The sequence below is a fragment of the Chinchilla lanigera genome, unplaced genomic scaffold (assembly GCF_000276665.1).
Source record: "Chinchilla lanigera isolate Chin_1 unplaced genomic scaffold, ChiLan1.0 scaffold00020, whole genome shotgun sequence".
NCBI lineage: Eukaryota > Metazoa > Chordata > Mammalia > Rodentia > Chinchillidae > Chinchilla > Chinchilla lanigera.
The window spans coordinates 6,129,152-6,141,749 of NW_004955421.1; the positions used below are offsets into that span (position 1 = coordinate 6,129,152).

A 12,598-nucleotide genomic window follows, 5' to 3' on the forward strand; every position below is an offset into this window, starting at 1 on the left:
AATGGTGCATTTTGTCATTCTCTTTCATTGTTTTGTGTATATTTTGAAATGTTTTGACGTTCTTTTCAGGCTAATAATTTTATCCTTACAAAACACCTGGTTTCTTTGTTTTTTTGTTTTTTTTTGGTTTTTCTCCGGTACCGGGAACCGAACTCATGACCTTGCGCTTGCCAGGCAGGCGCTTTGCCACTGAGCTAAATCCCCAGCCCCCAATATCACTTTTAGCAATAACAATTCTTCTCTCTATTTCATTATCTGGGGTGATTTTCAATTTTATTTTTTGTTGACCAGTTCATGATACTATTTTTGCCTAGTGCTGTAAATCTGTGTAACCTCATATATACATCTGATATTATTTCCTTCCAAGCACTTCTAAAACATTTCTAAAATGTCACAACCATGGGGTTTGTTACCACGACTGTGTGCATCACATTCATGTGGAATATAAAGGATCCATACTTGAAAGGAAAGGATCTCAGCTGAGACCCTCTAATTTGTAGCTTTGCCTCGATTCTTACAGAACGCTTGCCCTTCTAACTCCTGACCACTTATTTATATGCTCAGATGTTCTCCAGACATTCAGAGAAAGCATAAACTTCTTGGTGCAGTTCTCAGTACACTTCACATGCAACTCTGACCCACATTTCAGCTATACATTATGCCAGGTCCTTTCTTATTTGGATTGCTATTCCTCCATCCTGCCAAACACAAAACTACCTAAAAGGTTTCTATGAATATTTGTATTTTCTAGGTAAAGATCTAAGTGCTAGGGTTATAATGTTGCATAATGGATATATTTCCTAATACAGACAGATAGAGAAGTAATTACAGTGGTAGGGGATATGTGGGATGCTGGGGAAATGATCCAGGGCTACTGAGACTTGGATGGTAAGTGAAGGCCACAGGCAGCTTCCAAGCAAAATTAATACATAAGCTGAGATCCAAAAGATAAAGAGGAGTCAACCACCCAAACAGTGGTGTAGTTACCAGTACTCTAGGGGAGGGAGGATCACCCTAATGTCTTGAAAAAAGAAAACTTAAGGAACTACAATAATTTCAAGATTGCCAGGGTATAGAGCTGGGCTTCAGAATGAATTCTTTGCAGTTCCCTCATTGTTTTTACCCTTTTGCTCCTCTTTCCCCCTGTTCCAGGGGTCTTTATCCTCAGTCTGATGAACTTCCTGTCATCAATTTGTGATTCCTCTTCCCGAAGAAGACTTTCCCACCACATCACCACCTGTCTGGGGAAACTTCCGCGGCATCCCCTGTGTGCCTATCCTATTCCACTCTGCACTTGCAGAGTTTTCATGTCCTACAGCGACAGGCTATTTCCTGATATCTTCACTCAGCTCTGTGAGCTTTGGGCTGAGCATTTTGTGTCTCTGCCTTCCATTTTCTTCTTTTTGTTTGTTTGTTTGTTTTGTTTTTTGTTTTTCTTTTGTTTTTTTCCGGTACCGGGAACCGAACTCACGACCTTGTGCTTGCCAGGCAGGCGCTTTGCCGCTGAGCTAAATCCCCAGCCCCGCCTTCCATTTTCTTGCCCCTTAGCAGAGAGTAATGCACACAGTACATACACACGTTTTAATGAAAAGGAGTAGAGGTGGTTAAGATGTTATCTCTATCCAATCCATCTGCAGGAATATTGGTCTATGCAAGATGGGCAATCTTCTCTGGACATGCAGAGGGAATGAAATTAATCTAAAGCCTCCAAATCAAAACCTGGGTGACCATGGAATCTTTTTCTCTTCCAAATATCATAGAAAGAGAATAGTGACAGAACCACAACTTATTTGTTTATGAAAGGCTATATATTACATGCAGCGTTCTGAAGAGAATAATTAATTGACTGGGGTAAAAAGAGAATAGAAAGAAATGCAAATATTTGAAGGGTTCAATTTAATTGCAAAACGTGATTTAGGGAATCTTTGCAGACATGGTCCACCAGAAAGGGAACACAAAGATTTCTTTTTTCTTTGTATGGTATCTTCCCTTAGAAATAACTTGTTCTTTTGAAAAGAAAGAAAACTTAAACTGTAATCCACAGGTTCTGCCAGATCAATGGGGTGCCACTAACACTCTGTTAGTGATTATCTCAAAAAGTTTTTGCAGTAATGGGTTTGGGGTGTAGCTCATTTGTAGAGTACTTACTTAGCATGCACAAGGCCCTGGTTTAAATCCCCAGCACTGCTACAGTAAAAGCAAACAAAATGTACTGTCTAGTAAAAAAAAAAGAACAAGGCAGAAAGAGCAAGAGAAAAAGAGTGAAAACAAAAGAGATCTGAGAAAGTAACTAAGAGGAGAAAGAATTCATGAGTTATCCTGCTGACAAAGCAAAGGGTAAGCTGCAAAGGAAAATACTTTTTCCAAAATGCAGCACGCTTAACACACTTCCACATGTTATTATTGCACTTCTTATTAATGGTAATGCTCTTGTCTCAGAAAGCTCCTGTGGCATGAATAAAGAATGTATGCTAATTCTGATATTATTTTGAGAAGGCTGTAGCATGATCTCTTCAAAAGATGAATATCAATTGAAAGAACAGACCAGGTATACAGCTTTCATTTGTATTTTACGGTTACAAGTTTGAAACTACCCTGCATAAATTATGTAAAAACACCAAACCCTCAAGAAACATATTCTTTGGCTACCCAGTGCAGCATGTCTCTTAGCAAATCCTACTGTGGATAAAGCATATACCTTCCACGGTTGCTCGCTTGGGCTGGATGGTGATGGCTCCCTCTGCAACATCTTCATGCTGATGCAGGGGATTTATTTTGGATCCCCAGCTGTCAGATCCCACCCAAAGGAAATGGCCCACTTGGTCGGCTCTTTTGGCTGCTGCAAGGATCTGCCTGTGAAAAGAACGTGAAAGGTTATTCACGATAAAGAACAGAAGCTGTACAAAAGCTTATTTGAAATCGCGGAGAAAGCAAGCAAGCTGGTTCTCAATAAATAAATCATCTAGTTCTTCTCAATAAGAAATAATCAGCTATAAAAAAGTAAACCTAAGGATTTATATCCTTAATGTATAAAGGGATTTTGTAAACTCAATAAAAAGGTAAAGCATCTTGTGTATTTGTAAAGAACATTAAACTTAATAAAATGAGAAATAAAAATGTTCAATAAAAGACGTACATATTCACATATATTAGATACTAAATTCACTTCTCTTTGTTGTTGTGTTTAGTAGTTTATGAAATTAATTTATAAATAAATGAATTTATAAATAAAAGTTCAAAAATTAAAAAAGTAAACAAAATTCACTTCTCATATTGGCTGAAGTATTTATTTTATTTTGTTTTGTGAGTTTTGGCTTGAAGCTAGTGAAATGTGCACAGTCATTCACAGCTGGGGATAAGTATCATTTCTGAAATGCCATATGTCAGTATAAATCAAAGTTCTTACAGTATTTTTAAAAATAAACAGAATTCCATTTAAAACTGGGAATATATACAATATATATTTATTGATGAGGAAAGTTTATAAATAATAATAACAAAGGGAACAAATGAAAGAATAAGGAAAACTAGTTATTAATGGAACGCTATTGTCATAGTATTTTTAGAAGAAGAGGAGAAAGATGAAATGTAACTGCATTTTCAAATCACAAAAATCTAAGACTAAGGTTCTTTTAATTGGTAATATCACTGAAAAAATGGTTTCTTTGCTGCTATGGATTTGAAGTTTCCAAATATTAAAGAGGTACAGAGCTAAATATAGGAAAGTTGATTGAAAGATTATATAGAAGATGACAAAACCCATTATCTTTCTCCTTCCAGGCAGGAAATGGAATGGTAATTCTCCAATAAAATTGTAAGAAATAATTGTTCTGATATTGTGAACAACCAAACAAAAAAGTAGATGAGATATTGTTGTGTTAAACTTGGGGATAGAGATTTGAAGGAATGATTACATATCAGAATGATTAAAAGTTAGTATAGTAGATAAATAACAGTCCTGATACTGTCCAGGATTATTAATCTTCTGCTTACAGAATGCTACAAACAAGTGTTACACTGCCTTATGAAGAAAACTATTTCTGGAAAGTTCTGAACCATCCCAGGAAAAAAGACCCTAGGTATTGACATAGATCTTTCAAATGCATGGGAAATTTAATGAGTGACCAGCTCACTGAGATCTCCAGTGGATAAGTGCTACCCTTGTATATGGTTCATCACCTTACTCGATTGTGAGCTCCCAAAAGTTATTTAAAATTATAGAAACTCTCTAGTACAAATGGAAAAATTAATATGAAAAAGGGAACTGGTGTGGGTGGGGAAGAAATTATATATATATATAAAAAAAGCAACAAATACATTTAATTACAAATTATCTTTTGTGTAAACTGGAATAAGATACATGAAAAAGTAGGATGCAAGAGTTCTTATTAAAAACATGAAATTACAGTTGCATTTAAGGAAACAGAAAGGAAATTATCCAGAAGCCAAAACAGCCAAAAGGTATAAAGTAAACAAAAGTGCTAAAGACTGAACATAGGAAAGCCAACTAATAATTTCAACACAAATATACAGAGAAAATAACAATTTCTCAAATAATATATTAATGAAGAAAAATCCAAACAATTGAAAGTCTGAATTTTTAAACCTAAAAACTCTGCTAGTGTAACGATGGGAGTGGAAATAAATCATGTTACAAAATATAAGATCTTCATAAATAATGAGGATATTATAATGGCTATTTAAGTGAAAATAGGACATATACAAAGAAGTATAAAAGAAAAGATCATTCTCTCAAAAGCATAAAATTAATACACAGATGAAGAATGACAATGATGCAATAACTGCAAAATTCTGAGGAAAAATGATTTTAAAATCTAAAATATTATTATTTAACCCATGAAGAATCTCAATGCAGAGAATTCACATATTTGTCTAGTTGGTCTTGTAGATTTTTTCCATGCTACAGTAGAATGTCATACTTCTCGCAAATTATTGGTCACCACCACTATTTTCCCTGTATCATTTATGTGCCAGGTGTGATGTATTTAATAATGAATATTAGATAATACCTTAACATTTGAAATAAGTGTGGAGTATAAACAAAAAAATTTTACCATTAAATATATAAAAATCCTATTATTTTATTTATTTATTTATTTATTTATTTTTTTGGTTTTTCTCCAGTACCGGGAACCGAACTCATGACCTTGTGCTTGCCAGGCAGGCGCTTTTGCCGCTGAGCTAAATCCCCAGCCCCTTATTTTTTGTTTTGTTTTTCTCCAGTACCGGGAACCGAACTCACGACCTTGCGCTTGCCAGGCAGGCGCTTTGCCACTGAGCTAAATCCCCAGCCCCCAAATTCTATTATTTTAAAAATGTTATTAGAGTATGTTCTCTAGGAATATGGAAAACCTACCAAGAATAATCTTGAAAAAGCACCTATAATCCAAGAAAAAAGAACTGTGACTATTCTTAATATGACACTAACTGCTGCAAATTAAAAGGGTGTGATGGAGATTGCAGGAAGGATGTAAACAAAAAAAAGTAATTTCAGATAATTTTATATGTGAACATACGAGAAAAAGTGATAGACCTCTGTCATCAATAGAATAAATAATTCAGATAATTATACAAGTAAAAACTTCAGGAGAAAACAAAACTATTTCCAAAAATCAAACACAATACACAAAAACCCAAAACCTTGATGTGGTAGTACATGATGTCTATATAACTGCGCTAATATAAACATGATTTTTATGATATAAAAATCTGGTAATAGGAAGTTGAGAGAATAGTAGAGGTCTGTCTTATGTAAATTCTACCTAACAAAAGAATAGGAAAGATTTAAAATTAATAATTTTAAAATTGTAATGTCTACATATTTCACAAATAAGACCAGGAACAAAGTTTAAGTAGTTTAAATAATGATGCACTCATTATTTTTAAAATTTATTTTATTGATTTACTTTTTATTTTATGGAAACAAGGTTAAACAAATTTCATAAGATGATAGGAGAATAAAAATAGTTAGTACATTGCATATTATTATCCTTAAAGTAGTAACTCAAAGTAGAAGATATGGGCACAAAAAATTCTCCAATCGATACAAGTGCAAACCTTCCTTTTCTGTGAACTAAGAGACACTAATAGTACAACTAACTTGCATTTTTTCTCTCTTTTTCTCTTCTTCCTTTCTTCTTTCCCCCATCATAGTTCCTTTTTCCTTTTCAACAATTTCTTCCATTTCACAATATCTATTGTACATTTTAGACCTTATTAACTCTTTCAGTTTCTCATACCAGGGAGACAATACTATATTTACATATGTGAGTCTGATTTATTTCACAAATGCGCATGGTCTCAGTCACATCCATTTACCTATAAAAGTCTCAAATTTATCTTTCTTTATGGCTGAGTAGTACTCCATTGTATAAAAATACTATATCTTTTTATCCATTCTTCAGTTGTTGGGCATTTGGGTTGTTTCCAGGATTTAACTATTACAAATTGGGCTGTGACAAACATTAGTGCACATATATCACTGTGGTATGATGTTTTTAATTCTTCTGGGAAGATACCCAGAGGGAGCAGCTGGCTTGAATGGGACTTCTAATCCTAGCTTTTTGAGAAATCTCCATACTGATTTCCACAGTGGTTGCACCAGTCTACACTCCCACCAACAGCGAAGAAGAGTTCTTTTTCCCCACAGCCCCTCCAGCATTTGTTATTGGTTGATTTCTTGATGGTAGCCATTCTTTCTGGAGTGAGATGCAGTCTCAGTGTTATTTTAATTTGCATCTCCTGGATGACCAAGAGATGATATTCAATGATGTTGAGCATTTTTTCATATATTTTTTGCCATTTGTATTCATCTGAGAAGTATGTATTCATCTCAGATGCCCAGTTTTGGATTGGGCCTTTAAATTTGAGGGGTTGGAATTTTAAAATTCTTTATATGTTCTAGATAGAAGTCCTTTGTCTGATGGACAATATGGCTAAAAGTTTTTCCTAACTGTACTTTAAAGATAGAATATGGAGGGATGATACAGGAAGCTAATGTGTTGCATAGAAAAATATTAATTATAATTTTTTAACATTTGTATTGATTTTCATAAAAATAAAACAACAAAATATTTATGCTCTTGACTTACAGATAGAAATGACTTCTAATTTACTCAAAGAAAACTATCAAAGCTGTTTATTAATTACTGGAAATCTTAATCTAGAGCAATAAGAAAAAAGTTAAATAAATGACAGCATACTCAAGGGTGAATAAGAGAACAATAAAAATATATTTAGTTTGATCTTTACAAAGTGTTATTAAAAAAGAGAATTCAAATAAAATTTTTCAAAAAATTCTTACAATTGACAACTGCTCAATAATTGTTGGTAGCTGTATTTCTGTATACATAGTTAAAAAATGAGATTATATTATACCATAGCAAACAGGAGATATTAAAGAAGTTGTTATTAACAAAATTGAGAAGCACTGATGAGATTGGGAGAGCAGGAAAATGTAGGGAGATTCCAGTGGAAGAGGGAAAGACGAAGCGGACATAAACAGAAACACATGCTTAAGTTAGTGCACTATGAGAAAGTTTTGGTTTATTAAAGTAATATGATAAAGTCATTTAACATATCAAGGGAATGAAAAGTGATTATAATATGAATTCCAAAGTTACACTTAAAATTCAGTGTGATTTTATGCTACTTATAAAAATTATTATAAATGTTAAACCAAAATTTTATTAGTGATTTTTTTTTTTTTTTTGGTACCAGAAATCTAACTCACTACCTTGTGCTTGCAAGGCAGGTGCTGTGCCACTTAGTAATTATTTCTGAGGGTTGCATTTGCAGGATATCTAGGAAGTAACTTAAAATTTGTTGTTTCAGTTTATTGTAATTTTTTATTTTTCTAAGTAATTGGTAATAAATTAAAATTTTAGAGATTCTTTTATTAAGAAATAAGTACAACCACAAAAAATACCTCTCCTCATTTTCCAATGGGTTTACAATGGGCATGTGTTATGTGTACTGAAAATAGTATTTCAGAAAAAAATATTTTGTTCTTTTCTGAAATCCAAATTAGCAATACTTATGATTGACAGCACTTAGTTTAGTTTCAATATCTACATATTGATGTTTTCTCACTGCTATTTTTGACATAGTACTTGAAGTTAATATTCAAAGAAATCTCAAATTTTCCCATCTGCATTTTAAATCTTGTGAAAAGAGAATTAACATTAGGGCTATGTTTACCCTTCAGACCTCTTTATTTTGGAGATCATGTTTGGAAGAAGCACCTGTTCACTTGACTTTCATTGCTCACACAGTATTTATTGCTACTACTGCTATGAATCACAAAATATAATAGTATTTAACACACATGCCAACACATGAGTGTTATTGTTATAACATACACTCTACATGCAAAATTAAACTAGACATTATATGTAAGTTAAAAGTATCACAACCAATTAGTAACCAGAACTATCTCTAGTATGTCTTTTCCATGCTAAATGTACTTTAAAAATAAACATGAAGGGATATACTAGCAGTGTATTCTATATTTAGCAAATGTGTAAAACAGGTATTAGAAGAATTTGATATGATGATTAAAAAGGATATAATGGCATTGAAAATTGGAACACAAAGATGAGAGTAACAGTATGAAAACACAGTTGAATAAAGCAGAAAGTGAAGAAAAATATATCTTATTTGGAACAAAATAATCATTTTCTAAAGAGGAAATAATGTATATTTAGGGGTGATCAGAAACCATGTCAGAGAAGGGTGAAATAGACCTTGAAGAATAGACTCCACTTCAACAGAGAAGGACAAGACACCACAAATGCAGGCCACACTAGCGGAGCAGTTGGAGTGTGCTGAAAGACTAGAGTCATGGACTTTGGATGGAAAGTTGGGTGATTGTAAATTAAGTCAGGTATAAAGTGGGACCAAATTTTAAATCATGAAGTTCGAAAGAAAAGCTTCACAGAAGTCATTAAGCCCAGAGCGTTAGGTCAGGCATTTCTTTCCTCCATTCAATGTCATTTGTTGAGAATCTATTTTGACCAAGGATGAATATTAAGGATACACAATAAGTCAAATGAGGCATCATCTCTTTCCTAATGATGCCGACAGACTAATGGAGAATACTGACACTAATTAGCTATCCTACAATACAAAATTACACCACTGATATAAACTAAGAGATTGAACTATCATGAAAAATTAATTTCCCAAAGCTGTGCTGTTCAGCGAAATCTCTGACAAAGATGACACTAGAGATTTTCCTTCCCTACTTCATTACCTGGTTCTACCTCTGGGATGATGAAGTGGGGACAAAAACATTCCACATTAGGAGAAAGCAGGTATGAAGACCTGGGAGAGGGGAGATACGGTACAAACAGCCCTTCTGCTTGTGGTACAAAAAATTGAGGGCACTCAGAAAGAAATCATACTAGAAAGATGAGACAAGGCAGGCTATCCCTAAAGATAGCATAACAGTATTTTCATTTTACTGATGGGAGAAATGACACCCGAAGAAGCTGGCAATCACTGCAAGGAATTTTTCCAGTGTAAGACAGTGCTCATCCAAGTAGCAAACTAATTTCAGGTACGAGTTCAATACTTCTCCATTCATCAGTCCTGCCACCCCCACTTGTGATCAGAGCCTTAAACTGGCAAGATGGATGGACTCAGGGTAATGTGCAGAATATAAGGAACAAGAAGACACACAAGAGCGGGAGGCTGATGACAATGACAGCAAAAAGTCCCCGAAAACCCAAGTAAGAAATAAAATGGTCTGTTCACTTCAATTTTACTCGGTAAGAGATATACATCTTCAAATCCAATGATATATGATTTTGAAGTATGATGCAGACAGATTGAAAACGCAGCTCTTTCATGGCAGTGAAGTGTAAATTGCTCTTTCTCTCTGGGACAGTATTCACATTTTTTAGAAAAATGACACAAGTTTATCTTAGCACTTTATTTTCTAGGAATTTATCTTATAAATGCCAATAAAATAAACAAAATAATGCAATTATATATTACACATTTGCATTCCATTAATACCATATATTTACATATTGTATAATACACAATATACATTCAGATTGTATATTTTTGTATTTATATAATGCATAGAGATTTGTGGGATAGGAAATTTATTGTAGCATCATTTATAATTGCAGAAGTCTATAACTTAAGTGTTTTTTTTTTTTTTTTTTTTTTTTTTTTTGGTTTTTCTCCCGTACCGGGAACCGAACTCATGACCTTGCGCATGCCAGGCAGGCGCTTTTGCCGCTGAGCTAAATCCCCAGCCTATAACTTAAATGTTAACAGCTAGGGGACAGTTAAATAAATTACAGTACATATGTAAAATGAAATTCTGCATGCCTGTTAAAAAGACTGAGTAGATCTAAAGGTAGTGATACTCAGTGTCCTCTGATAAAATACTAAGTAAAGAAAAAGAAGTTCCAAGTATGGTACTGTATCTGATCCCAGCTACTCAAGAGACTGAGGCAGGAAGATTGCAAGTTTAAGGCCAAGGCTGGGCAACTAAGTGAGACTGTCTGAAAAAATAAAATGAAAAGCTCTGGAGATGTAGCACAGTTCTAGAATGCCCCAGTGTTCCAACCTCAATACTGAAAACAAAAAAAAAAAAAAAATAGACAAGCAACAGGTGATATGTCTATCTAGGTATAGAACTAGATAGGTATATCTAATGATATCTGTATCTAGACACATAGATGTATACATATAGATGGTATAATACATATATATTGAGAGAGAAAGAGAGAGAAAAAGAGAGAGAGAGAAAGAAAGAGAGAGAGAGAAAGAGAGAGAGAGAATAACTACAAATACAGAATGTAGAGAATAGTAAGGAGCCACTTCATCTAGAAAGGGTAATTTTAAAGGATTTTTACACTTTAATCTAGTCTGTATAACAGTTATTTGCTCTAAACAGACAAAAATAAAGCTTTTTGATCTGATTGGTAGTGGTTAGCAAAGGAAGTAGGGGACCGTTTTGTTCTAGAAACCTTTTAAAGGTAGACTGTACTTGGCTTGGCTAAAAATGCAAGAAACTAGGAAAAAAGGGCAAATCAGATTACAAACAGATTTTTGAATTCAAGCAAGAACCAGGTAAGGAATGAAAAAGGAAAAAGTGGATTGAAGAATGTAGAGTTATGTTAAGATTTGGACATACTGCATATAAAGCACTGGTAGTAAAGCCAGAATGAGAATATTTTCCTTTTAGAGTAACAAGAATCATTGACAAAAGTCTGCTGTATTTAGATATATTTTTAAAAATGAAACTAGCCTTTAAAATTGCCTCTCACTTACTTTTATTTTGCCAGTAGTTGAATAGATTTATTTTCTAAGAGAAAGAAAATACATGACCTCAGTATGCTGCTATTTCTGGGTTTAACTGTAACCACCTATGTTGGGAGAGAACGTGGATGTAGACATTGCCCATGTATGATTATAGCTTTCATCCTATGCTATATTTTCCCTTTATTTGTCAGCTTCTTGATCTGTCTCTCAAATATGCAACATGCATACAAACAAATTTCATCAATGATCCTTACTTTATATCCTCATCGTTAGCAAAAATCACGACGGCCCGGGAGTTCGGGGTGTCCAAGAGCTGCTTAATAATTCTGTCAAAGTCAGTGGTCCTGTCTTTGCGCTCTTGGGGTATTCTCACAGACTGAGCAATGCAGAGCCCACCTGTTTAAGAAAAAGAAAGCAGAGGGTGAATAAAGCCCACTTGTTTATGCAAAAAAAGCAGAGAGTCAATAAAATTCCCAAAGAAATGTCAAAGGAACCAGGCAAGGTAGGTGGGGAGGAGGGAATTTTGAATTCTGAATATGCCACACTTCCTCGATCATGTATCTGGGTCAGGAAAGCATAACACACCGTGGTGAGTCCTAACCTACTGATAATAATACTTCATGAACTTTTCAGAGAACATTACAACCTCATTCTCCTTCAAAGCACTTATAAGTGTATGATCATGCTGTAATGGTTGATATGTTGTATCAATCTGAGAAGTGTAGAAGCTTAACAAAATAACTCTGGAGTTCTATATCCTAGGTGTAAAGGACCCACACGAGGGCAGGTAGCTGCCATACAATATAAGGAAGGAAAAGAGGCTTGTTCTCCCTCTTGTGCTCTTGTTGCTTTTGCTGTCTTCCACTGCCATGAACTCTTGTCCCTCTGCCACACCACACTGCTCTGGAGCCCTCTGAATATGCACTGAAACCTCTACAAACTGTGAGGAAAATAAGTCTTTCCTTCCTTAATTTTGGGCATTGGGTATTTTGTTTCAGCAATGAGAGAAACGAGGTATTTCAAATGAATAAGTACACTGTATGCTATGCTGAAATGAAAGCAGCACAGATAAAACTCATGTTTACCTGTTTCAATTTTATCTTATTTGGATTCTCATGTAATTTTTTCCCCTTCATACTAATGTCAATTTTGAAATAAAATGAAAAATTATAGACAAGAACAACAAGATCATCAGCTTTAATAAACCACATGTCTTAGTCACTTTCATATTGCCCAGCATCCACAACTTAAAGAAGCACATTTTGTCCACATTTCAATCCAAATTCAGCTGGCT

General features: G+C 34.3%; 1 protein-coding gene across 3 annotated transcripts in view; it reads right to left on the minus strand.

Moving 5' to 3' along the window:
* Nucleotides 1-12,598, minus strand: part of Grm7 (glutamate receptor, metabotropic 7) — an 818,896-nt gene that overhangs the window by 405,490 nt on the left and 400,808 nt on the right. For all 3 annotated transcript variants that reach the window (XR_001233876.1, XM_005383738.2, XM_005383736.2), the window contains exons 3-4: nt 11,559-11,700; nt 2,699-2,853 (exon numbers count right to left, since the gene is read on the minus strand). Coding sequence is in view for 2 of the 3 variants with exons in the window: in XM_005383738.2 (XP_005383795.1) it covers nt 2,699-2,853; nt 11,559-11,700 (297 nt within the window). In the remaining variant the exon portion in view is untranslated. The remainder of the gene's footprint in view (nt 1-2,698; nt 2,854-11,558; nt 11,701-12,598) is intronic.